This window comes from Zonotrichia leucophrys, chromosome 15 (genome assembly GCF_028769735.1).
Source record: "Zonotrichia leucophrys gambelii isolate GWCS_2022_RI chromosome 15, RI_Zleu_2.0, whole genome shotgun sequence".
NCBI classification, from domain to species: Eukaryota; Metazoa; Chordata; class Aves; order Passeriformes; family Passerellidae; genus Zonotrichia; species Zonotrichia leucophrys.
In genome coordinates this window covers 10,728,372-10,756,052 of record NC_088185.1, presented here as the reverse complement: position 1 = coordinate 10,756,052, position 27,681 = coordinate 10,728,372, and the positions used below count along the sequence as shown (strand labels likewise).

General features: G+C 44.1%; 1 protein-coding gene across 5 annotated transcripts; it reads left to right on the top strand.

The window, feature by feature from the left end:
* Positions 1 to 3,156: 3,156 nt before the first annotated feature.
* PATZ1 (POZ/BTB and AT hook containing zinc finger 1) lies at positions 3,157 to 26,823 on the top strand. Of its 5 annotated transcripts, none has more exons than XR_010442147.1 (6): positions 3,157 to 4,442; positions 6,761 to 6,824; positions 12,226 to 12,397; positions 18,052 to 18,189; positions 19,957 to 21,154; positions 22,478 to 26,823. XR_010442147.1 is itself a non-coding variant. In XM_064726879.1 (6 exons), exons 1-6 carry the CDS (start codon positions 3,157 to 3,159, stop codon positions 20,373 to 20,375), a joined length of 2,151 nt encoding a protein of 716 aa, XP_064582949.1. In that variant the 3' UTR covers positions 20,376 to 26,823. The 5 variants fall into 5 exon arrangements, 4 of the variants coding, with proteins under 4 accessions (XP_064582949.1, XP_064582946.1, XP_064582948.1 ...); XM_064726879.1 differs by adding an exon at positions 9,808 to 9,879 and having other exon boundaries at positions 19,957 to 26,823; XM_064726876.1 differs by having other exon boundaries at positions 19,957 to 26,823.
* Positions 26,824 to 27,681: the final 858 nt, after the last annotated feature.

The following is a 27,681-nucleotide window of genomic DNA, read 5'->3' as shown; positions in this document are numbered from 1 at the left end:
ATGGTAATTGAGTTCAAAGGTAATCATTCCTGTGTGCTTACACAGCTATGTATGGAGAAATGCCATTTAGTCATCACATTCAATTTAGGGAACTTCACCTTACAAGTCTGTTCATAGTGATGAGCCCAATTTTTGCTCAGTGTGTTTAGTGCCTGTTCATTTTCAGAAGGAATCTGGCAATGTTTTAACAACTGCTAGTTGAGTGACTACTTTGCTAGTGTCATATTTGAGACAGGGTAACTTTGGGACCAGAAAACGTTCTAAGCAGCAGTCCTGTAAGTGTGCTGGTGGAGCTGTAGGGTGCAGTGAGGCAGCGTGCACAGCCTGTAAGCACCAAGAGCAGAGCTGCAGGCTGTGCCATGGCAGAGTGCCGAGGAGCCAAGGCACAGGGCTGTGTAATCCCTGCGAGTACCCGGGACTGCAAGGTGCTGGAAGTCATCTTGAACGAGCATCCAGCAACTGCTGAGAGTGTGAGCTCCCGGTGTGCTGATCTGGCATCCTCGTGGCAAGTGTGAGTGGGTCACTTGCCAAGAAACAGCCATGCTTTGGGGTTTTTTCAGCTTTTACCCACAGAAGCAGGCAGGGTGTGTGGGATGGTGCCTTTAAACAGGAGGGCTGGAAGCTGAAACCAGAACATTCCGTGGCAACTGGAGAAAGTTCTGAGCAAAGTGCTGTGAGAGAGGCAGGACCCCCCTCCCCCTGCCTAGAGGAGAGACAAAGAACAGGCGAGGAGGGAACTGAAATAGGAAGCAGGAACCATGTCAGGAGGCTGGGGGCTAAAAGAAAGCAAATTAATAAACCACTGGGGGAAAGGCACACAACTGTCCAAAGCCACTAGGAAAGATAAGCAAATTCCAGATTCTTTAACTGCTCCGTGTCTGTCTGTGCTTGCAGCCTGGCCAGCGAGTTAAACACAATCATTTTCCTCACTGTAGCAAGTACAACTTGTGTGTCAGACTTAAGAGAATACGAGCACTGTGTTACTACATAATAGGGTGTACTTAAGCTGGGTTTGTCAGCATTGCTACCACTCCACCCCGAATTTCTCACAGTGTATGTTCATATCAGGGTGTTCACACACATAGTGCAGTAATAAAAAGTTACTGGTTATATTCTGACTGCAGCAGAGACAAACAGTTCCTATCGAAAGCAGAAGAAATCTGGTGTACAGGCTGAGGGCACTGTGTGGCCTTAAGTGTTAATGTAATATTTTGAAAGTTGGAAGCTTGGTGCGCTCATTTGCACATCAGTACCCAGAATGCTTTTTCAGTTCCACCACTATTTAATTCAAGTGCTGGGTTTGAGCTTTTGGAAGGCTCTGTAGTTTGTGATGCCCTCACATGAGCCAAGTTCACTATTTTCCACAGAACAGTTTAAGTGACAATATTAGATCGTGAATAGGTGGTCCAAGCATTCTTAATTAAGCTTGATGTTACAAATGCAAAAAAAAAGTGTCCTTGAACACTTTTTTTCCAAGCGTTGTCTTTAACAAAACAAAGAACTCTGTTTGGGGAATGTTGTGTGTGTGATGTGGGGGGGGGGGGAGAGATGTTTTTTCAAAAGTAGAGAAAAATTCCTCTCTGAGACAGAAAGCAGATTTGAGATGCAAATGAATAACGACGATGTTGAAATAGCAGCCCTTCATAGAGAGACCTGGAGCACACAGGGAAGATTCAGCACTAGGACAGTCCAGGCAGCCCCGCGCAGTGAATTCGGCGGCGCATTTCGGAGCGTTTAACCTGGGCCCGGGGAAGGGTAACTCGAGGGAGCGGGAGCCTCGCCGCGCTGGGGCGTGGGGCGCTCCGGGCGCCGTGGGAACCCCGGGAGCGCGGGAGGGGCTCCGCGTTAGCAGCGGCCCCAACATGGACGCACCCGGGGCTCTGAGGTGCCCGTGCCTCCCGCAGCCCCCGGCCCGCGGGTACCGTTCCTCCCAGCCGCTCCCAGGGGGAGGGCATTTTCGCACTGCAAGAATTCCCGCTGTACCCCTTCCCTCCCCCACAATGCCGGCGCCGCGCTCTCCTAGCGAGGCTGAGAGTTGATCGCGTACGGGGGGTGGGGGTGAGAAATGCAATGAAAGACCGGGGGGAGGCCGGTCTGCGCTGCAGCCCCTGGCCCCTCTGGGATCGGCTCTCCTCAGGCGAGCCGAGGAGGTGGGGGCCGCTCTGCGCCTCTGCAGCTCCGGGAGGGTTTGCATTGGACGATTCGCGCCTGGGGAGGGGGGAAGGTTGCCTGCAGCCCCCCCCGCCGGCCCCTCCTCCTCTCTCCAGCGGGAGGGGGGTCTCGGGGGCGAGCTGCAGCCCGGATATTTGGGGGAGGGGGCGAGCGCAGCCCCACCACCCCCGTGAGCCGCAGGGGGGGGGCCTCGCTGCCGGCTCGGCATTGGAGGATCGGTGCTGGGGAAGGGGGAGACTGCAGCCCCCAGCCCCCGCGGGCGGGCGGGGTGGGGGCCGGCCTGCTGGCTCTGGCTGCTCTTGCATTGGCGGATGCGGGGAGGGAGGGGGGCAGGAAGCGGGGGGGCAGGGGGGGAGCCCGAGTGGCTGGAGGGGGGGTCTCCGCGAATAGGGTGGGGGTCTTCTCGTCCAAAGAAGAGAGGAAAGTTTGCGGCGCCGGTGGTGAGGGTGCGTCGAAGCGGGCGGGGCCCGGACCGGGGCCGGCGGCGGCGGCGCTCGGTCGGGGAGCAGCAGCCGGGGGGCCCCCGCTGGATTTTTGTAGGGGGGGTGGTATCGCCCCCTCCTTCTCCTCCCCCCAGGGGTGAAAGTGCAAGAGGAAGTGCAGCCGCTGCCATCTTTCCTCCGCTCCAAACACACAGGGACGGACGGAGCCGGCAGCCCGGAGCCGCCGCCGGACCCCCGTCCCTCCCGGCTGCAGCCGCCGCGCCGCGCACGCCCCTTCCCGCGGCGGCTCCGCGGCCGCAGCGCCTCGTGGCGGCCGGGCCCGGGCGGGGCTCGCGCGGCCGCGCGCGCGCCTCGGCCGCCCGAGCCTTTTGTCTCGCCCCCCCCGCGCCGCGCGAGCCCCTCGCGCTGTGCAGGGAGCGCCGCGCGCGCGCCGCCGGCCCGGGCAGGGGCGGGGAACGAGCAGGAGGAGGCGGCGCGCGCCGCCGGGCGGCCCGAGAGCGCGCGCGCCCCCTGCGGGCGCCGGCGGGGCGGCGCAGCCCCCATGGAGCGGGTGAGCGAGGCCGCCGCCTGCGGCCCCTCGGCGGGCTGCTACACCTACCAGGTGAGCCGGCACAGCGCCGACGTGCTGCACAGCCTCAACCAGCAGCGCAAGAACGGCGGCCGCTTCTGCGACGTGCTCCTACGCGTGGGCGACGAGAGCTTCCCGGCGCACCGCGCCGTGCTGGCCGCTTGCAGCGAGTACTTCGAGTCGGTGTTCAGCGCGCAGCTCGGCGACGGGGCAGGTGGCGGCGGCGGCGGCGCGGAGGGGAGCGCGGCGGAGGCGGCGGCCGGCGGGTCTGCGGCGGCGACCGGCGGCGCCCCCGGGGGCGGGCGGGAGCTGGAGATGCACACCATCAGCTCCAAGGTGTTCGGGGACATCCTGGACTTCGCCTACACGTCGCGCATCGTGGTGCGGCTGGAGAGCTTCCCGGAGCTCATGACGGCCGCCAAGTTCCTGCTGATGCGCTCCGTGATCGACATCTGCCAGGAGGTCATCAAGCAGTCCAACGTGCAGCTCCTCGTGCCCCCCGCACGCCCTGACATCATGCTCTTCCGTCCGGGGGCTGCCGACCTCGGCTTCCCTCTTGACATGACCAACGGTGCCACTTTGGCGCCCAATGGCAATGGCATCGCTGGCATGCCTGAAGACGAGGCCACGCGGGCTGCGCTCAGCGCTGCGCAGTCCTCCCTCCCTGTCCTGCAGGGCGTGGACCGCCTGCCCATGGTGGCAGGACCTCTGTCCCCGCCGCTGCTGGCCTCGCCCTTCCAGAATGTTGCTGCTAGTGCCCCCACTTTAAGCACCAAGAGGGGCAGAGGGCGTCCCCGTAAAGCCAATCTCTTGGACTCCATGATGTTCGGTAGCCCAGGGGGCCTGCGGGAGGCTGGGATCCTGCCTTGCGGTCTCTGTGGGAAGGTGTTCACGGATGCCAATCGTCTTCGGCAGCACGAGGCTCAACATGGGGTGACGAGCTTGCAGCTGGGCTACATAGACATCCCACCCCCGCGGCTGGGTGAAAATGGTGTTCCTGGTCAGGACGACCCCGACGCGCCTCGAAAAAGAAGCAGGACGAGGAAACAGGTGGCCTGTGAGATCTGTGGCAAGATTTTCCGGGACGTGTACCACCTGAACCGGCACAAGCTGTCACACTCTGGCGAAAAGCCTTACTCTTGTCCGGTGTGTGGCTTGAGGTTCAAGCGGAAAGACAGGATGTCCTATCATGTTCGATCGCATGATGGCTCTGTGGGAAAGCCCTACATCTGCCAGAGCTGTGGAAAAGGCTTTTCCAGGTAAGAGAGCGCTTGTATGGACATTGACACAAACAGACCTAGGGAGCTGACTTTCCTGTCCTTTGGAAATGTGCTTAGGATAGTTTGACTGTTCCACTTTAGAATGTTTAAAGGAATGAGACTTCCATCATTTCCTCTGAGATGCTGTTCTGCAGTCTCTGGGAAGGGTTTAACAGTAATGAAGCCATTGAACTGGGAGTCAGTGGCTTCTGGCTAACGTTCCCAGCTTTGTCCCAGAGCTGGTGTGTGCGTGTCCTTGGGCAAGCCAGCCAGGCTCTGCCTCAAATGACTCTTCTGTGAAATGGATATGGAAATAATTACCTGCCTCACAGAAGTGCCTTGACATCGCTGATGTGTAGGTAGCTTGAAGGTGCTGTTGAAGTGCAAAATAATACATCTCAAGATTATTATTTTTCTCGTATCCATTTTAAATTTTCTTTTTCTTAACTTCCCTGTATTTCTCTTAGTTCGTAATGTTTTTTATCACCCAAATGTGAAGGAAGAGGTGAGATTTCAAAGGCTGCAGCATCAAGTATCTTTTAATACATGATCTTTGTGTCCTTTGGGTTTACATCCTTCTGAAGGGGATCCTGTTTCTGCCCTGCAACATACGTAAGATCTGTGCATTTAATGTTGCTGATTTTTTGTTGTCGCTGTTTGTGGGAGCTAATTTAATAAGTAGTTTGGTACACGTAGTTGTTTTAGTGGTATCTTATAGTCCTGAGTTAATGAATTCGAAACTTTTTTGGAAGTTTGCCTCTCGCTTTGAGTGTAGAAGTAGTGGGGGGAGGGGGATGTACTCTGCTATTTCTGTACCAGCAGTCGGTTTTCCACAGCACTTGATTTGCTCTGACGTGAGGCAAGGACTCGAGATCTGAAAGCAAATCAAAAGGCCACCAGGCTGTGTAAATTGTGGAATTTTGCCCCTGCTCTTTTTTTGATAGAGGGACTTACGTTATTGAAATCAATTATGAAAATGTAGCCCCCCCCCTTTTTCTTTGAAATCGGCAGTAATTAGGGATGCCTCTTCATAAGGACTGCAGATTGAGTGATGGAAGGTCACAAAATGAAAATTTCATCTGTGGCTAGAAGTGAAAGTACTTTTCTTACTATAGCGCTACCCGGGATCGTGTGCCAAGTTTCATTGTTTTCATTGACACTTAAAGATTTCTGCTGTTGCTGTATGAAAGGTTTTTGTCATTAAGGGGAAGTGAGACATCCACGTTGAGTTCTTGTTTTCCTCATCAAGTTCACGTGAACGGGCGGGAATGCTGTTACAAAAGTTAACAACAAACCCGTTCGCCTATCTGTAAAACCGAAGTATGAATGAAAACTGGCGACTCTTTAAATTTCAGTGTTCACTCTTAGGAGCAGCCAGAGGAAGTTGGAAGTGTGCTGTGTAATTTCAGTGTCCTTTGCTGTGTTCAGCAGCGCTGAGGTTGCTGCGCTGGAGGCACCCAGGGACCCCGAGCAGTCGGTGCGGTTGCACCGGCCCAGCCCCGCTGCACAGCGCAGCCCGTTCGTGTCTGCAGGGCGTGAATTCCAGCCCGCGCCCTCTCATTGGTGCCGCCGGGAGGTTGGGGGAGGAGAGGCTGGAGAACTTGTTTCCAAGCAGTTTTGCTCTCATACAATGAAAAGCTTTCTTCCCACTAGGAGAAACTCCCACCAGGACAATCTGCAGCTCTTCAGTCCTTTCTGGTTCCAAGCAGGCTCTGCTGGTTGTGAAGAATGCTCTAACTTTCTACAGTAATGATTTGCTCTTCCATTGCACCTTCTAGTTGGAATATTCAGAGCACTTTATTTGTATTAATGCAGTCTCCCTACCAAGTTGTAAGTTAGGAGTATTTTTTCATCTTGCAGGTGGAAAATGTGTCAGAGCAGCAGAGTTTAGACAGTCTTTTTGCAAGAGGTGCTTAAAGATGGCTTTTTACATCTCTGTGTTTAGGACATAAACCAAAAGGGTGTGATTTTCAAATATTCAGCAACTGTAAATCAAAGTGCCCTGATTGTTAAGGTCTAAATAGGATTTTGGATGGGAACATGCAGGCTTGCAAATCATAACTTGTATTTCCTATTTCCTCTGATCATTCAGTCCTGATTTCTTCCTGAGAAAATGCTGCTTTTTAGCAAGTTGCAGAGGGTACATCAAGGTAGAGTCCCAGTTGTTGACAGTCTGGTTCTTGGAAAGTTAAGTATCACTACAATTGTCATAATAGATACAGCACTGGGATATTTTTTCTTTTTTTTCTTTTTTTTTTATGTTAAAATTGTAACTTTAGTATTTGTTTTAAGTGTGCTTATGTGTGTTTTCCTTTAAGGCCAGACCACTTGAATGGACACATCAAACAGGTGCATACCTCAGAGAGACCTCACAAGTGTCAGGTAGGAGCCACAGGGGTTTAGACTGATGTTTGGGTAATCTCTGGCATTGCATTTATATGTGCAGACCATTTTGAAATACCATGTATATATGATTTGGGATGAATGTGTGTAAAGAACAGTGTTCCACAGTGACATCTGCTTTACATCCCTCCCTTCCCCTCTCACCTCACCTACACCTTTGGTGCTCCTGCCTCTCCCCCTTCCCCTGCTGTGCTGTCCCAGTCTCACCCTGGATCTCTGACCCAGCCACTGGCCTTGGAGTCCCTGTCACTCATGATTCCCTCCCTTTTTTTTACTTGCAGTTGTTGCCATCAGGAGGCTCCAATGCTAATTTCATTTTTTAATAATAACTTTAAAAAATTTAGTAAATTGTAATTATCATAACATGTCAATATACTATTTTTTAAAATTGCATAGCCTTCAGAACATTGCACTGAGCAAAATTGGAAGCTTTTCTATCTCAGGGAGAATATGAATAATGACACCACAATATCCTTTGTTGTACAATGTCATCATGTTGTATATGGTTTTTTATAGTTAATAAGGTTTGAAAGATCAAATGAAGGAGGATACTTTGTAATCCATTTATAGAAAGATTTAAAAGGTGCCTGGAAGTATCAATTAACACAAAGTTGAGAATCAGCTTCCACCATCACACACTGCCATCAGAGAGATGTTGGGCAAACTTTTAAAACAGTTGTTGGGCTAACAATCTCCATGCTTGGCTTCTGAAGAAATAGTTAATATTTGTCTAAAGAAGCTGAAGCAAGACTCTGTTCTTTTTTTTTTTCTTTTGAGGACAGTGAAGGTTAGAGGATTCTTTTCTTCTAAAATATTTAACCATGTTTTATGAAGCTAGACAATCCCACATGATTGCTGCCTCCTGATCTGCATTGTTGCACGTTTTGACACCTATATTTCCTTCAAATTGTGAGAGTTTTGAAACATGTTGAAATTTTAAGAATCCTGAGAAGTTTTCCAGACAGCTGCAGCCATCTAAAGGTTTCTGTTGACATCCATATGATCTGTGAAAGCCCAGCTCATTTGAAAGTCAGCCCATAGAGCTGTCCCATTGATTTAACTGCATAAAGCCTTACATTGGCTCAAGTGTCTTGAGATGATTTATGGGTTACAGATTTATACAAACCAGAAAATTCCACTCCTAAAAAGAATTCACAGTGTGGGGACAGTGAACTGATGATGAATGTTTACATCCCAACAGGAACAGACACCAAGATTACTGAATGAACACTTTTACAGATAACACAGATAGCTGAGAATTGTCCTTTGCCAGCTGATGACTGATAATTCTTTTATAGTTTAACCTTGATTTAAGAATATTAAATACAAACTGTGTGAATCAGAGGATACACTAAGAGCTCAGAAGTAAAGAAACATGGAAGCTAAGATGGCACAGCCAAGCTCAAGTCCATTTCCTTGCACACATGTATTTTGTGATAGCAGTTTCCAAGAGCAGTCTTTCTTACTGTGTGTTATCTAAAGTGCCATAATACTGTGCACTGCTCATTTCAGCTAAAAGGTACAGCTATAGGTTACAATCACCAACACAGAGTTGAGATTGTCCTTCAGGCTTGGGTTGTTCTTGATTTTTGATTGCTTAGCCCTGCAGAGTTAATTTTTCGTGAATCTTAAGGTGCAGAAAATTTAATGACCTGTTGTATCTTTGGAGAAAATGCTTTGCAATATCCTATCAGATTTAGAAAGTCTTCTTGAATATCCCCAGATCTGCTGTACATTGTAGAAACCACAGAGGGGATGCAGTCACTGAGAACTTGTTCCAAATATGAAAACTGATGAATAAATTGATGATGTCCTCCCTGTGATTATCTCATAATCAGTCATGCATCTGTTCCTTTATATGTATCTAACATAGGATCTGGCCACCAAGAAGGAAAATAGCTTCATATTGGCATGTTGTTTGCCCATTTTCCATTCTCTTTTTCCATTGATTTTGTTTGGCAAATTAGCTCCCCCTGAGAGCAGCCTGAACAGCATTGAGGATCCTTTTTGAGTCTGTTTAGTTCCTGTTGAAAATTCCTGTTATTGTCATGCTTTGTTTATGTTTACTGGAAAAGAGAATTACTCCATAAACAGCAGAGCACTCCAGAATCCTCTGTTGTAATGGCATTTTTGAAATTTGTGCTCTGTTGTGATTTAAACAAACTGGCCATTTACCTGAGCTCTAAGGTATCTTTGCAAACTGGTGATAATGTTTTGTTGGTGTGGCATCACAGCACACTTTGGAGTACCAGAAAGTGGGAAGGTGTCAACCCAACTTCAGAATGAATGAAAGTATGAGAAACAGGACAATTTTAAGCTGAACATCCCTGCAGCAGCAATAGTTTTCAGTGCTCAGTTTGTAACCCTGCACTCATCCCCTGAAATGACAGCTGTGCTTCCCAGATCTCTCACCAGTATCCTGACTTGCAGCACCTCTGATGCCAAAGCCTTCCTCCAGCTCTGCCAGTGCTGTTCATGTGGGCTCAGGTTGGGGAACATCTCCCCAGAGCCAGAGCAGCTGAGAAATCAGATCCAGGGCAAATGGCACTCTGGATCTTTTCCCCTGGATTGTTGCACTGGTGAATTTAGAGTTTTTTCCCCAGTCTGGCAGTTGAGTTCTGGCTACAGGAGAAGGAGTGAGTCTGGTTGGTGGCCAGAATGGGGCAGCTCAGTTTCTGACCCCACGGGATGGGGTGAAGCTGTCAGTGTGTGAAAGTCAGGCTGCAGTCTGGGAGCAGTGATCTGAAAATCTGGGCACATGAAAGAACAAGGGGAGAAAACACAAGTTTGCTCCTCTCAGAGACAAGACAGGTTGTTCATCAGGCAAATTAAATAAAATTAAAAATGTTGGTTAAAGTAAAGCACAACTTAATTGGCATCCCAAGTCCAGTGCGTATCCCATTGATTTCAATGCAGAATGAGTTTCTTCCTGTCCTAATTTCTCTTACTTCCTGCCTATTAGCAGGAAAATGGCAGCCACCATGGAATAAGCTCAGAGACATCCACATCCATAGAAAAGTTGAAACTTCAAGAGGTATTTCTTAAACAATGTTTTTAAACTTTATATATTCTTTTTGATCTATTTATATACCTGTACAATGTTTGATAGGAAAGCACTGGAGAGTTTTCTTCTATGATTAACAATTAATGACAAATACTTAGCACTCATTTAGCACTTCACATCTTTCATAAAATAAAACTTTTTTTTCTCTATACCTTTTATAAATATTAACTATTTGAATATTAACTTTGGGATTTTCTTTAACCCTAGTCCTGTCTCCCATTGTTATGATTCAGCTAAACTGGTTCTTGCTTTTTCCACTGGACTTAATTATTGTTTTTAAGCTTTGTTGCAGATATATTTATTATATAGCTTATCCAAAGGTGAGCTTTACACAACTCAGCAGCAACAGTGAGAAATCAAACACATAAATTTTTATATTGCTTTTGCCTAAGCTTTCAACTTGCTGAGTTCACTGTGGGATAGATTTGGTTTTACTTTGGCATTGCTGTATTTATGTGATTTGTCTCTGATCTGCTTCTCATTGGCTAAAGCACTCCCAATGCTCGGGTATGGACCTGCCTGTGGCTCCATTAGAGTTATTGATGATGGATCTCTTGGCTGTCATTGTTGATACTCTAGTGATAAATCTTTAGCTGATAGCCAGCAGATTGATTGGCATCAGTGCTGCCATCCTGCCTTAAGAGAGTGCTTACCTCTAAGAACACTTTAGTAAGTGAAAGCTGCACCTGTTTTGCTCAGTGCTGTGTACTGAGATCACAAATGAAGAGAAATCTTTCATGTTTAAGAATTTACCTTTTAAACCTCGATACTTGTAATTTATAAATCTTTGGCTGGTGGGCCTAGTTAAACTGTGTATGTTGCAGAAATCCAGATAATTTTACTGTTGCCCTTTCAATTTCATTAAGTCCTGATCCTCTGGGGTGTTAAGTCTTGTGCTTGCTGCAGAGCAGCCTCAGCTCCATGGGAGTTTTCCACACTTGAGCATCTCACAGGATGGAATGAGTGTAAAGCCTGGTGAAACTGATAGGTGCTTTTCAGCTGCCTTCAGTGGTTTTTGGATTAAGCTCTTGATTAACTGAATTCTATGTAATTACATTATTCTCTTCTGTATTATCAGTTCCACTTACTTGAATTATAATTTTGGAATTTTACTAAGATTGTTACTTTAACAAGTCTTTTCTCTGTTGAAACAGTGGTTTAATTACACACTGATACTTAAAAATACAGTTTATACCCAGTTCCCAAGACAGTGAGCAGCCTCATATTATTTTTTGGAGGGTCTGGTAATATCTCTTAAAACTGTGATATTTTCTATGAAGTTGGTGTAAACAAAACCCTGTACACTCTTGAATGTCACTGCTCTGGCTTGGTCTGGTTGTTCTGATGTGTGTTTGCTTTTGTTTCTCCTCTTGCACTTGTGAAATGGTTTAGGCTATAACTCTAATCCCTTGTGCAGCATATTGCTGGTGATTTATTTCCCCTCACACATTAGAGACAGAGCAAGCCTTTCAGGCCTGGCAGGCCACTGGAACAGGCTGTGGGCACAGCCTGCCTGCCCATTGCTGGGGTTGGAAAAATCGCAGGGAGCCTTCACTCACCATGCAGATTTCAGCTGGAAAGTGGGCAAATAGAATCAAAATTACCTTATGCCAAATGAAGCTTGTTTTGTGGCACTAAGTGCAATATGATACTTTGACCAGTGGTAAGTTAAACCAGATTACAATGTCATGCAGTTATTTTGATATCTGCTCAGTTTTGAGGCTTCACTGTTACAGTTTGTCTGCGCTGCTGCTGTGGATACCAGGATGACTCTTCCACTGTCTCTCATCATGTTGTCATCCCAGATAATTCTGTGATCCTTTGTTTGTATGTCTTCACACTCCAAAAGAATTCTGTGTGCTGAAGTTAGATTTATGTCATCAAAGAGTAGAATTGAGGAAAATGACAGAGAGGACATTTGAGTGGTTTAAAGTGATTGTAATGGCTCAGTAAAATGGCAGAACTTATTGTAAACACAGCAAAGTGGTTTCTGCTATTTCTTTTGTTAAATATTACTTAAAATTTTAATATCTTTATCCTCAGAAAGGAGCTAAAACCTTACAAGTCTATCTTGGAGTAAGTTTTACTGTCTGTAGTGTGTCAGAGCTGTTTTCTTGCTGCTTTAATTCTTTTGAGTGGTAACATTACAACTTGTGCAACGTGTTGGTGTTCTGAATTTTTTATCTGGGGGAAAATGCCTTATGCATCATCATGCACAGTACCTAAGGTATTTACCCTAAAGAATACTAAATCTATTCAGCAATATCAGTGCTGTCAGCAGAGCTGCTGAGTCACATGGTTGTGTTACACCTGCAGACCTGCAATGCTTCCTTTGCCACGCGGGACCGGCTGCGCTCGCACCTGGCGTGCCACGAGGACAAAGTGCCGTGCCAGGTGTGTGGGAAGTACCTGAGAGCAGCATACATGGCAGATCACTTGAAGAAGCATAGTGAAGGACCAAGCAACTTCTGCACTATCTGTAACCGAGGTAATGAAGAAACTGTTTTTAATTGCACTGGGATGGGCCAGCACCCGAGGGGAGCTGTAAAGGCTGCGTGACTCTCTGCAACAGGAGGAGGTTGTACCCTGTTTGTGTCCATCCTCTGCTTTTCCTGCTGAATCCTTAACCCTGAAACTGATGGAGCACAGATCTGGCCTTTTCACATGGCTCCCAAAGAAATCTGAAACAAATTTTATTTGCTAATAGCCAGATCTCTCTACAATAACCATGCTTACTTGCATTGCTGCTGTTCAATGTACATCTTCTTATTTTTTTTTCTATACCTGATTAGACTGGAGCCCTTGCAGTCAGTTTGGAAGACTGTTTTTGTATCTTTGAAATACACAACATGGAGCCCTTGCAGTCAGTTTGGAAGAATGTTTTTGTATCTTTGAAATACACATCAAGTTGAAAATCATACATTGAACATAAATCTGCATTGTGTTACTAAGTATTACTTAACCTCCTGGTGCAACAGAGTCAAGCTGCTTCTCCCTCTTAATTGCTTTGTGCTAATGTACATTTCTAAAACATGCTTTGTAAACAGCACTGGAAATGTGGTTTACCTTTATTTGTACAAATCCAGCTTTTCACAGTTAGAAGGGACCCATAAAGATCACCAAGTCCAACTCTCTGCTCCATGCAGCACTATGTAAAACTAAACCATCTGACTAAGCTTGTGAAGCTTTTCCATCTTTTTTGGTACTCTTCAGTTGGAGAGAGTTGGAAATTTAGGCTTTGTGAGATGTAAGGCAAGCTGGAAAAATTATTTTTGACTTACTGGTGTTTTTTTTTTTAAGGGATTGATTCACAACTTCAAAATGCCTTTTTGGCTCACACAGGTATCCATAGCTAGTAGGTGTTAGAAGAGATTGCTGCTGTGTTTTGGGATTTGTTTTTTCTGATGAGTCTTTTTTCCTGACATGTTCTTTTTTCTAGTTTAAGAGAGGTGAAATCTTTTGAGAAAATAAAGCTCTCCTGTGTTTAATGTGCAGACTGTACAGGGAGCTTGTGGAGTTGATGAGTAACGAGACATTAAATTGCAAGGGAGGTGTTTCCTTGTTAAACAGTCTGGAAATGCTGAAAGTGATGTTATCAGTGGGAATGGAAAAGGCATCTGGGTTGAAAATCTTCAGATTTTGAAGCTCCAGGTAGATGGTGTGAAATGGAGCTTGCCCTCCTTTGCTTCTGAAAAACAGAAGTTTAGGCTTATCCTGATTCTTTTTGTGGCAACAACATGGAAGATGTTGTGTGAGATCCAGGTGCTGTCCTGCTCCCCTCCCGTTGAACATAGTGCCAGACAGAAACTCAGATGGGCTGGGAGGAATTGTCTTGAATTTCAACTGAACTACCACTGGATGTCACTGCAGCTCTTTGGAAATGGAGCCAGAGTGACAAAGACAGACCCGGCATTCAAACAATAAAATGACTGAGTGGTTTATTCACATTTTACAAGTCTAAATGTACAGTGGGAATTGAAATAAAATATATACTTCTGTAGAAGGATAGGGAACCTGTTGTACAGCAAACTTTAAGCAACTACTTTCTTCTTACAGTTTGTGTATTTTATGGGAATTGTCACAATTGTCTGCTGTGAATTTCAGTTTGCATCAGGATTTAAAAAATGTAATTATGAATAATGAATAATGTTAAGTTTCATAGGAAGTGTTAAAATTCATAGGAAGGGTAAGCTACAGACTGGATTTATCAAACAGCTGTGTTGTAACTCATTGCTTTATGCTGTAAATTTTGATTATAGATTTATGATCAATGACAGCAGAATTTTTAATCCCAGGTGTTCTAGAATCAAAGTATAATGTTCATTGTTTTAAATAATTCTTTTCTAAACTGTAGAGCCTGGCAAGATGAAGTGTAATGGGAAATTTCTGGATTACAAATACCTGTTTGATAGGCACTGGTGCAGTCGGAAGGCCCACACAGTAACCTGATCACAGCTGTGCCATGGCTCAGACACATTTTGTTTATTCTTCCTGTGGCTAATGTGCTGCTGTATTTTTTAATTGAAACTTAGCTGGTTCTGGATATAGTAATTGTCAGCCTCTGGATATAGTAATTGTCAAGCAAGAATGCTCTGCAAGCTCAAGCTGCTTGTGGAGAGAATTTTGGATGTTGGCCACTTTAAAAAAAAACCAAAAAGTGGGTGGAAAGGTGACATTCCTGGTGTTAATGACAGCCTCAGACTCCCTGAGTTTATCCCACTGGACTGAAGGCTTTGCTGTGGGCCTCAGTGAGGTGTCTGGTGTTGTTTGAAAGGTTCAATGGCTGTAGGAGATGGGGTGGAACTCAGTACCTGGCAGAAAGCTGTAGGCAATAGTTTGCCATGTCAGGTGGCTCATTTGTTTATCACACCTATTTCTCTTACAATGTTGTGGTGTAATTTTAAAAAACTACCAGCTGTGAGTTGTTTTTTCCAGGTTGTGTCATTACTTGAGGTCTTTATGCTTGGAGTAATCATGGAAGCAATTAAATCTTGTTAAATCAGGGAAACAGTGAAGTGGTTCTGGGGGGTTTTGCATTGGGGTTTTTTTTTTTCCTCCTGGGATTTTGGGGGTTGTTTCTTTTTCTTTTTTGGTTTGGTATTTTGTGGTTGTTGTGGTTTTTTTTCTCTAAAGAATTTGTCTAAAATGTGCTTAAAAAATGAATCCTCAAGCCTCACATTTTTAGACAAATTCTCTTTAATCAGTTTAAATGAAGAAGACGTGCTCCTGTTGTGTTCTTACACAATCTTATACCATCCTTAGGAACTTTATTTGCTTGGTTGGGCTTTTTCAAAGTATTCCAGAGATTGATGACTTTGGTACTTGGTAATGACAGCTGCAACTCAGAACTTGGGGGTTGTTTTAAACACATAGACTTTGTTTGTTTCACAGAATCAAAGTAGTTAGGAAAAGGGTGAATATTCCAATCACAAATGAGAATTTATTTTTTCACGCTGAGTTCTTGTACATTCATGGGGGACAGAGTCCAGTAAATAAAGTAAAAAACATTTTCCTCATGTTCCAGCTAAATCCAAATTACAATTTTTATTTTTGAACAAGGAGCATCCTGCAATTATTTCTATAGTTTATCTCCTTATAGACCTTATCTAAGAGATCAAGGGACAGGTCCCATTTATATAAAGGAGATAATTTTCTCTCTATATGTGTTTTTAATATTGGTTCTTCTGGTATGAAGAAATAATCTGTCTTGCAAAGTGGAGAGATGTGTATGAGTAAAGCAATAAATACATTCCTGCTCTGAAAAATACTGCCACTTTATCCTCTGCCTTTGTTCTGAAAGAGATTTTAAGAGTGAAGGATGATGGTGTATAAACCCCCATCTTCCTAGGACAGGCATTCATCATTAAAGCCTGGTGGAGATAAAAAGGCCAGTCCTAAGTGCTTCAGGAGAAAATGAGGATGAAAACAACCCCAGCAAAGTCTCCCTTTAACCAGTTTCCCATGGAGCAGTTGGCATTCTTAGGGTTTTGATGGAAGTTGATGACTCACATGTTCATCTGCCAAGTGCATAAAGGGGAGCTTACACACTTTGCAGCAGTTTCCATTCTATAAAACAATGAACTCTACAAATAGAACTGCAGAGTTCAGAAAAACCCCTCTGTGCAGAGATTACAAGTTCAGATTTTCCTGTGTCAGTTTGGTGTAGAAAAGCACTGAATAGCTGCATGCAGTCCTTTTTTAATGGCTGGCAGGGAGATTTTAATGCATTGCTGCATGAGAGGTTGATCTCAGCATGCATGTGGTTATTGGCCACGTGTGTGAAATAAGGAAAGCACCTCTCAGTGGAAGTGTCACCACTCTGTCTGCACACTGTGCCCTTTGCTCTGCCAGTCAAAGCCTGGTTCTTTCAGCTCTGCAGTGAATTTTTGGTATTTGTAGGAATATATTCTCTTGCTGCCCAGTGAGATTTTCAATGCAGCATTTTGTGTCTGAGGGTAGGTCTTGCATTATTTCAGAGGATATTATCCTTACATGAATTCCCTGCATCACTTGGCCTCGGTGATTCTGCTCCATTGTATTTAGGGAGTCACATGTTCTTGGTTTTATCAGTTGTGATGTATCTACCTTCTGTACTTTTATCTTCAGCTCAGGGGTGCACAGGAGCTACCTCTGGTTCATTCTCAGCAGCCTGCCCCTTTTCCCTTCAGCAGCTTGCTGTGGAGTTCTTTGCAGAACCTGTATACATAATTCTTAATAACCTCTGGATAAAAGTCAGGGTAGAGGGATATTCTGTGTGCTAAGCACAGGGCACATTCATTATTAAATTCAGCACCTGAAACTAACAGCTGCAGTCAGAAAATCCACCCCAGAGAGGTGTGTAGTACTTGCTTTGCAGCATTCCTAATATATTACTATATATCATCAAATGTAGATGCAGTTATATCACTATAAAAATGGCTTTATGGTAGAAGATCTACTCATATTTTAAGGAAATTATTGTTATGAAAGTTCTCTTGCAAGGACTTGTGCTGCAAATGCTATATTGGTTTAAAAAAATCTAGGGCTTGGGTTTTCTCTCTCCAGAAAGGGAACCTGCAACTCTGGGTCTGCACTGGTGCACCTTGTGCTGTGCTCTTTAGTTGTTAGTGGGAAATATTTCTAACAAGAAAGTGCCATAATACTCTGTTCAAATATAACAGAAAGTTAAGCAGCTTGGTGGTGGCAGCTTTACCTCTGTAGGAAGTCTTTAAAACTCTGCCTCATATATGGTCCAATGTGCTAGTGGTGACTGCAAATCTTATTCAGGTTAAATTTAAAAACTTTCAAAGTATATGTGAGATAATTCATTGCATTAAAGAAAAAATTACATGAGACTTAAAGAAACATTTTAAAAAGCACACACACAAATGTAAAAACCTGCTTTGTTCAGAAATCAATTGTTTGATATATATGTTTTTATTTTCAGTGTTTGGTGCTTACAGATCAGAGCTGATAAAAATACTGAAATTTATTTTTAGTACTTTTTGTTAACTGTAGACAAAATATGAGTTCTAGTATATTTTTTTAAACTCAGGGTGAGCTGACTGCAGGAAATATTTTTCAAGAATTACTGTTGAGCAAAAGTGTATACCTTAAAAAGTCAATAGTTTCAGCTTTCTGCCTTCTAGAAGTCACTGTAAGTGCTATAGAAACCTAAGGGGAAAAGCACACTAAACCAACAAGGGTTCTCAATAGATAGCATTCCTTCAGACCTTAAGAGCACAAAATCTACTAATTGGAACTATCTTCCAATGTATTATCAGATGACAAAAATATTTTTAATTAAAAAAAATAAACCAGCAGAAAAATGGTGAAGAGACGTGGGTGCCTTTTTGTATGATGTCTCTTCTGCCTTTTTTCCAGAAATTTCATGTCACCTGCTAGGTTTGCTTACACAGAGTTTGTTTTTAAGGAGGCTGCTCTCTCTTTGTGACTAACAAAAAGCAAACTCAGTCTGATGAAAAGTGTGCATTGCATTTCTGCCTGAGGATGACAGGACTCCTACGTGAGCATGTCTCAGGGAACTGGTGGAACAGCAGCTTTAAAATAGGGAGCAGGAGCAAGAGAAAGATTAAAGGAACAGGGAAGGCAGATGTGTGTCTTTGCTGGTGGCAGGATCTCATCTCCTTTTATCTTGTTTAGGTTTCTCCTCTGCCTCCTACTTAAAGGTCCATGTTAAAACCCACCACGGTGTTCCCCTTCCCCAGGTCTCCAGGCACCAGGAGTCCATCCCGAATGGGGGAGCAGCGTTCCACTGCGTCAGGACCTATGGCATCAAAGGCAAGAGACTCCTGCTCTGCACCTTGCTGCTCTGGGCAGGGCTTTGTGGTGTGGGTGTCGGGCTGGGCACGAGAAACGGGAGGGAAAATACTGGAGAGGAGCTTAGGGAGATGCAGAGAAATTCCACAGCACCACGTAGGATGTAATGCTGTCACTGGAGAGCCGAGTTAACAAGTCTAGGGGAAGGAAACGGGCACAGAAGAGTATGTGAAGCTTTGGCAGCTTCTTCAGTTTGGAAGATGAAAAAGCCATGTTAGTTCATCTTGACCCTCTTCCTTGGAGCAGTCAGCATCCGAATTTTGCCTGAGGGCAAATTTGTTAGTCCCACTCCCCTTGAATCTTGCGTCAGTCAGAGCCCGTTTGTGGTTTTGCTAGGAGCCATACTGTACATGCAGCCAGCTGTCTGTAGCTAAACTTACACTTGGAAATGCAGCGTTGGGGAGGAGAGGTGAAGGGTGATAATAGTACCAGTGCTTTCTTGTTTTGACATTCATTTAACTGGGGCGGGGAGAAAAAGTTGTTATTGTAAGCATAGCCGAGTTAAGCACTGCTTAACTTCTGAATAAGGAAAGCAGTGTGTTTGCCTGTGTAGAATAGCTTTGTGCTTCTTGGTTTGAGCTGTCAGTATTCCTGGTGAAAGTGAAACATCAGAAAATTCTTCAAAGCCATGGTTGTTCTGGTTTTTTCTTGCCCAGGAGAACACAGAGGGCTGGGTTGAACAAACACTGTGCCAGCAGAAAGCTTGAGTTGTGTAATTTTTCTGTTGAAGTCTTGATAGAGTTACTACAGAAGCCCTTTAGTTTTGGGTGGTGTGCTGACTTAACAAGAGATTTATTCCAGCTCAGTGGTGTATTGATTTCATGCATATCCTGTTAGGTTTGTAATGCTGAGTCCAGAGCAAATCTGTCTTTTGGGTTGTGCCAAGTGGTTCTTTGGTCTCTCAGAGTTAATGGTAGGTACAGCCTGTTTGTATTCAGAGACTCCTTTAGTGTCTGGGTTTCTCACGCTCATTCACATGCACTGAGCAAAAAAGTGTGGACAAACTTCCCTGGCATAATGCCAGAGGAGAATGGGGAACACTCCAAACATACCAATGGCTTTGCCAGGAAATATATCCAAATAACTTAAATAATGTCCCTAACCTCTCTGCTGTTTCACACTGCAGTGTTTAAAGATAGAACAATTTTAGGTTGTGAAGTTAACTTCTAACAGTGTTGCACTTGTGAAAAAGAGTTTCTTGAGACTAAATGGAATTGCACTTCTTAAATTGCAGTAGCTCCTTGCTGTTTTGCTGAATGTTTCCAGGTTTCTTCACATCTTGCTGCAGCCTGTTGTACTTCATGAAGTTTCTAGGCTCTCCCCCAAAGTATCAACAGCATTTCAGGAGTGTGCAAGTGAATTACACAGTTGAAAACTCATCATTAGGACCATCCTTTTGTAGTGTCTGAGGTGTAAACATTGTGAGACATCCTTGGGATTCAAGAGGTGTTGTATGAACCAGAGAGGCATTATGGTTGCATTCATACCGTGACAAATCCCTGATGAAAGCCCAGCTGTTGCTCTGATAGCAGCCTGGTGGTTTGGAAAGGGGACCTGTGCTCAAGGGCTCTGGGATGTGAGGGATTGGATGTTAAGTGTGTATCACTCTGTTGTGACAGGCATTCATGTGATCAGGTGGTAACCAATCGAATTCATTTTAATGCATGTTAAATATCTTCCTTTGGGAGCCAAGATTCTGAGAACTTCTCTCTCTTCTTTTTCCCGTAGAAGGCCAGAAATGTTCACATTCGGACCCGATTGAGAGTTCTGATTCATATGGAGACCTCTCTGACACCAGTGACCTCAAGACTCCTGAGAAGCAGAGCACCAATGGGTCCTTCTCGTGTGACCTGGCAGTCAGCAAAAACAAAATGGAGATGGAAGGAGAGAAGAAGTACCCGTGCCCCGAATGCGGCAGCTTTTTCAGATCCAAGTCTTATCTGAACAAACACATACAGAAAGTGCACGTCAGGGCCCTTGGTGGCCCTCTGGGGGACCTGGGTCCTGCTCTGGGATCCCCCTTCTCACCCCAACAGAACATGTCTCTTCTGGAGTCCTTTGGGTTTCAGATCGTCCAGTCAGCATTTGCATCATCCCTTGTGGATCCAGAGGTCGACCAGCAACCAATGGGGCCAGAGGGGAAATGAGATCAGTTGGATCTTAAAGCAAAGCAGCAGTCTGGCTCTGATGATAAGATGCTGTGAATGAAAGAGGAAATAATGAAATTTGGTTCTATAGCTGAGAATTTTTTATTCATTTTAGCTTCCTTCTTTGTCTCATGCCCTACCCCACCTTTAAACCTTCACTGGGGAGAGGGAGAAAATGCTTCTTTAGCTGATGAATTACAGAAGATGGTGGCCTTGAATAGGAGATATGACCCAAAACAAATGGAGCTTTAGAGGCTGCTGGTGGTGTTTTCCTTGTGTTCTTTGAGAGTAATCAAGAGTTACCAGCACTGGTCTGAGGTGAGACAGTCCCAGTGACCGAGGCACCCGGGGAGCTGCAGCTACAGGGAGCTGTGATTTTGTTCTCCCTCTATTCCCCTGCCCTCCCTAAACTCCCCCAGAAAAACAGTAAGTTTAAAAAACAGACCCATTATTGAATATAACATTAAGTAAAATGCCCCATGGTTCCTAGCAGGTTACAATGCAGTTGTCCTTTTAAAACCAGAAACATTTAAAGAAGGTGAGAGAATTTGATCCCCTTCTGCCTTTGTGAGGCTGTGAGTGCTGCAGCAGGACTGAACTGCTGAGAAAAATCACCTTTCAGAACAGGTTGTTTTTATTACTTTTGACCATTAAACTTGCTGTCAGGTTTTTAATTCTTTATTATTATTATTATTTTAGGACCTGTTGTAGTGAATTGCTACTGAAAAGCCAGTCTAAGGCGGTACACAGAGCACTCGTAAAGCAGCAGTCACATTAGGGTTAGTATGAGATTTTTTTTTTTTAGATGTACTATAATTAATAACTTGGCTAGTTGGTTGTTTTAAGTCTATGAAAGAAATAGTTTTTATTAAAATAAAAAAAAAGAAAAAAAAAAGGAAGGAAAAATACCATTACAGTCTGGTTGACTGGTGCTCATTTTTCATGTGGGGACCTAGGGGATGAACACGATCAGCTCTCGGGTTAACACTATGTACCACTGACTTGTTTAGTGTGAATAAACCCAGGGGTTCACACAGTGATTTTGGTTTAATTGGATTGGACTCTATTAAAGAAGTTAGTATGTTACTTTGCATCCCCTCGTTTTGTCTGGTTTTTGAGCAGTTTGGCCACCTGTCCCAAAGGTGTGCAAATGAGAGCCAGTAATGAAATGTGAATCCCACTCTGCACTGTGCTGTGTTCTCAGTGAGCTGGGCTTTTTGGCCAGTTGTGCTCTCCTGATCTGTCTCTAGTCAGGTTTGCAAAAGCCACTGTTACTCCTTTCTTTTCCAAATGAGGTGGGAATTGCAAACAGCATCTCTTTGAAAAAGAATTGACTACAAAATGCAAAGAAACTGCACTCCAGGCTGTTGGACATTCCATTTAATCTGAAAATATCACTTGTGCAGAAATAATGTCCTTTCTTGACCCTCCCTTTCCTTCCATGTAACTAGTCATGGTTTTATGTACCAAACCCAGGTATAAATGTTGTTTAACACAGGGTTAGAGTTAGGAATACTCTGAGTTTTAATTATGGTTCTGCTGTTGATGCTCAAAGTCACATAGAACAGTTTCCTGAATTTATTCCTTATTTTCATATCTGTGAAGAATCTTCTCTACATCACAATTGTTGAGAGTTATTGAGCAAAGGTTTAAGTAGTGATTTGGTAAACTGCTTTGTGTATTGATTGTTTCTAAAAAGGCCATTCTGAGAGCCCATGTCCTGCCCCAAACGTGCATCCCATGAAACAATGTCTGCCTCCATCATTAGTGCAGTGCTGGAGCAGGACAGACCCTCTTGGGCCAGGTTCTGGTTTGCTGCAGGAGATCTGTGTGTGTAAACGTGCACAAAGTGTTCTTGTGCCACTGCCTGCATTGCCCAGGTGCTTCTAACCCAAACCCTGCAGCTGATGCTTCACTGACACTCCCAATTTGGTTTTATGTTAGAATTAGAGAGGCCCTTGTAAGTACATGAATTTTGGAATTACATTCTAAATTCTACAGAGTTAGAAGACCCAGATTCCCTCTTGTAAGAAGTTACTTTTTGTACTTGCTCTCCTCTATTATAAATCAAGGATGAATAATCAATGGCTTTCTCTTTATAGCACCAGCACTTTCTAAATTGAGAGCATGTTGCAGTGGACTTGATGTTTTGCTATTAATCTGTGTTGGGAGACTGAAGGACATGTTCTTCTCCAGTCATCTCCTCCCAGAATCCTGCAATAGGTATGAGCCTCATTTAAAAGGAAAAACCAGTGAAACAAACAAACCCCACCACTAAAGCTTCATGGAATTGCTCTTGTACTGGTAAGATTAGTAGAGAGGTAAAACCAGAAAATCTTAGACAAGTGACAAAACATTGTAAAATACCTTACAAATCTAGTGCTGAGACAACCTTGTAAGCTCCTGAGCAAATCAGGAGAGAGGCTTTCCAGTCAGCACAACAGTTTGTTGGGATTAGCAAATGCAGCTGCAGTCACTGATTTACTAATAGCTCATAATGAATCCACAAGGGAAATTTCTGTTGAACTGAGGCTGTGTGCTGAGAGACAGAAGTTTCTGTCCCCAGTGTTCCTACAGGCACTCAAAGGTGCATTAATCATAAAATTCAACTCCAAAAGCAAGTCCAGAGTACTGAACACTTTCATCCTACATTTATTTCCCCTGACTTTAGTGTTACAAGTGGGTTGAATTTTGGCTGTATCTATCAGAATTTAATTTTGAATGCTACAGAATTTGACCTGGTGAAACAAAAGCCTTTATCTGAAAACCAAGCCTTCAAAAACACTGTGTATTCTGCTTGTCAAAGAAAATGCTTACTAAGTTGTCATGAATACATTGAATGAAAACTACTTACTTCTCAGTCTAGTGGACAGGGAAACAATTAGGCAGGAGGTTAATAATCCTGAAATGACAGTTCTAGATCATCCTGGTGTAAATGGGAGAGATTTGTACCAACACAGGAGGCTGCTGCAGGCCAGTGCCAGCAGGAAATTGGGCAGATCTTTAGCTGTGCTGTGTTTTCAGTGCTTTTTGCTTCTTTGGGGGCATACTGTTCCACTCTGGACAGTCATTTAATCTAATGCAAATTCTCTCTATTCTGTACTTTGGGAAATGCCTGTTTCTTATAGAACACGAGACAGATCCAAACAGAGAACTCAGCCTCACAAGTCCAGAGTTCAAAGGGAAGTATGTAACATGCCTTGTTGCCATTACATTTGATTTTTAATTGGTGTGTAGATGATAGTTCTGATTTGGGCCACCCTCTCTTCCTTGCTTTCCCTTTGCAGGGACTGCAAGCCAATGTTTGAGTTGGTGATGTCAGGAATGAAAGTTCAGTTCATGCAAATTTAAATCATCAGACTTGTAGTATTTGTTTGTATTATAGGAGTCCCATAATTCTCATCTGAGGCTCAAGCCTTGTCTATTAGGTATGATGAAAACATCTTCAGCCATTCATAATCTAAATATTAAAGACAGACAAGAAAGGAATAGATGCTTATAAGAGAATGAGTGAAAGATAAAGGACTAAAAACCACTTGCATGCATGCTTAAGTGTTAAATGGGAGGGCACAAACTTCTCAGGCTTTTGTTGCCTGAATTTAAAAATGTCAATCCAGAACAAATGCAAGGTAAAGCAATTTGATGTGAATTCATTCCCTACTCAGTTAAATTAGGTGTCATGACCTTGCATTTGTCATGTCTTAAATGTGTGCAAACAGTGTGGCTCACCTGACACATGGCCATGTGCGTGGGAGCTCTCAATCCTAAGTGATTTGCCCATGATGATATGGGAAATTGATAGCAGAACCAGAAATTGAACACAGATTTTTCCTTCTCTCAATCCAGTGCCTTAATTATAGTAGGGCAAAGTATTATATGTTGGGGGGATGGTTTTTTTTTGTTTTTAAAGCCTAGAATTATTAAGATGGTGTGGAGTTGGTCTTCCTACCAATCTTTTGAATAATTGTAAATGCCCAGTCACAATTTTAGACCTGTTTGAGTGCCAGTGACTTAGGGAATATTTGTTATTTCCCATGTATTCCCTGAAATTATTGTTCCTCCCTCAACTGCTGTCAGCAGTAAGGAATGACTTGAATAGAAGAGCTGTGTAACTGAATGTCTATAACTCAACTAATTGAATTGCTAGTATGAAAGCTAACCTAGATTTTGTAGGCTCTGTTGTAACTTTAGTGTCTTGTTTTTTCACTAAATCTTTGTTCCTAGAATTCAGTATCTAACCTTACGTCTTGAGTCGGGAGTGGGGTACCACTTTCAGCTTTAATTTTTTTTAAGGTGCTTGCTTGAGGAAGTAGATGCCAAAGTAAATTTCAAAGGAACTCCAGACTTCAGTGTTGGAAGAATGAATGGAGAGCAAGAGCTCTCCTTGGGTTTCATGAGAGATAAATGGACAAAGTAAAAAACAGCCACCAAAATTCTAAGTAGTGAAACAGGAAAGGTTTTTCTTTACCACCCACAAAAATAATAAAATATTTTCAATTGTCACCATGGCATAAAGTCTGAGAGCAAGTGCCAAACAATACAATGTGCTGGCTTGTTCAGCATTATGATTATACCTTAACAGCATTGTCAATACCCAAATGTAAATTAAGCCAGCTTAGTACTGCTCCCCTTTTTCTTGGGCACAATACCTGAATTTTATTTGAACAGAGCAGAAGCTCACAGTGAATTTCTGAGCTTAGGCTCTCAATTCTACCCTGAGAGACAAAACAAATGAGCAAAGAGGGGGGAAAAAATAAACCCACAAGGAAAACTTGAAAACAAATTCTGGAATGCTCCAGTGTCTCTTGAAAGAGCCGCGTTTTTTAATCCTGAACATCCTTTTCAAAACAAGATCCTTCAGCTGTTGTGAATGAGCCCTTGGGAACTGATTTGGCTTCCAGCCCAATGTGCTGCAGCTCCCTGGCCCTGTGAGAAGGCAGCATGTTCCAGAGGATCCAGAGGGAGGGGCAGGCTGGGCTGCAGCCACAGGTGCCAGCACTGCAAAGTGTTCTGTGCCTGCTGCTCCCATCCTCATCCTCATCCTCCCCCTCCTCACATCCTGTGCATCCTGCTTGAGTGTGTGCAGCTCTGCAAGGGCTGCTGGCTGTAAAACAAACAGGAGTTATTTGGCTAAGAACTGGAAAGAGAAAGCAGCACTGTAAAGGGTGCTGTGCCATAACTGCAGAGATGCAGCCCAGGAGCAGGAGCCCTGGCTGTGAGGGGTTGTGGTGATGGTTGTTGGTTATGGCTCATAGTGAAAAACCACAGCTGTGCCCTCTGTGGTGGCAGGCACCGATGGCCTGTTTGCCAAGAATTAACTCTCTGTGTCATCTCTGGCCTCTTCCTGTCTGTGTTCCTGTCTGTGAGATGAGATGATGATAACCTTTGGGTGAGAACGTGCCAATATTTAATTGATGTGCCATATTGTGCTGCACTATTGTATTGCTGAACTCTGTCACAAATGTTTGGCCTCACTGACTTCAGATGTAATGCAAAGTTAAACAACCATTTGGCCACATTTTTCCTGAAAGGTGTGATACTTAAATGTATTTAAAGACTGCCTGGCACTATTGATCTGCTCTCAGGGTTTATGTGAAGGAAGCTTTTCCTGGGTGGCCTCCATACTGGTACTGCAATTTTGGAGACCTGGAAGTGCTCTGAGCCAGGATATGCTGAAGGAGGGAGGTAACTGCAGTCTCAGTGATGCTCCAGTGACTCCCTCCCAGCTCCTGTGTTCATGTGGACCATGGAGTCACTTCCTGCAGCCATAAATGCTCTTGAGCATCCTGCAGTCACATAGTGACCTTGGGTAAGTGATTTTATAATAAATCAATCTCATGCTTGCTAATACCTTCTTGGCTGCTGTGTCTACAAACTGGTGCCTTCTCCAGGCAAATTTTACATGCCCTCTGCAAAGTTGTCAGACTGACTGCTGGCTCTTGAGGAATCAACCAAGCCTTGCTCTTGGGCTCAGAATTTTTCTTCGGTACTGTTGTAATCTGAAAGTTTGCTGCAATTAGTGCAAATACCAGAGTAAGAGAGAAAATAAAAGGCTGTTCTTAGATGTCTTGTAGAGTGAACAACTGAAACATGAGTGTGGGATGAGCCAGGAAAATTGGTATTTTTCCCTGGCTGCACGCCATATGGAAGAGACAGTGCCTTGGAAGGGAAGGAGCAGAGAAGTTTGCCATTGGCTCTGATGAATCCCAATCCTGCTTCTACTGAAGGTGCTGGGAATCCTCCCATTGTCTTCAGTGGAGCAAGAAAGGATCTTAGGTGAGGATGGATGACTCTTTCCCTACTTGAATGAAGTCTCTTGCCTATTTATGGGCCTGCTTCTATTGAAACCGAGCCTGTTTTAGCCTTTTTGGGTTCTTAGGGACCTGTTTGTATAAAGCAACTTACCTACCTATCTTTTTTTTTCTATTGTGTGTATTTTTTGTATGTTCTGTTGGAAGGTGAAGCCTCTGTAGAAGGGGATACAAAACCTGATTTTTAAATAGTAATAAACCAAAAGAGAATTAAACTCTGCAGGCTGCATGCATTCATTTCCTGGAGATGGAGAGAACATGAGTATTCTCTCATCACAGAGATGGCCTGGACTTCTCATATCTCAAAATCTTCCCCTTTCCAGAGACAGTTCTGCCTTTGCACATTTCCACAGCTCTGTGTGAGAATTCATAGTGTGGTGGGCAGGTTGCAAATCTGTGTATCAGGATTGCCTTATTTTGAGTAGGCAATCCTTTCTCTGGCACTGTGTGGTGAGGTTTCTCATTTCAGCATAAGTGGATGGAGTAACAAATATCTGTGAAATTTGGTATTGTCCTCACTGAATGGCAGTGAAATAAAACTGAGGTCATATAAAATAGAGTTTTGCTTCTGGCCTGCCTACCTCAGGTGCTGAAGTCAAATGCAGAGTGTTTTAACTCCACACCCTTATACACTAAAGAAATAAGTGCAAGTGTTAAGTCAAACTTTATTAAACCTTTGTTTCTTCCTGGCTTTTTACCTCCTCATGGTGTTACCAGACGGAGCCTTAACTTTCTAAAAGAATGGCAAACTCAAGACCAAAATAACAACAGAGGTTTGCCTGTTCTGGAAACATCCTTAAAGGAACAGTGTGTTTGCTTTTGCAAATGGATGTAAAAAAGCCCATGTGCCTATGTCAGTCATGAAAAAGGCTGTCTCTGCATGCTTGTGGCATGTGTGTGACCCAGAGAAAACACAGATTTGCTTTCTTCAACAGGAAAGAGAGGGCAACTTCCCAAAATAAACAACTCCTCCCACAGCCTTCAGACAAACACCT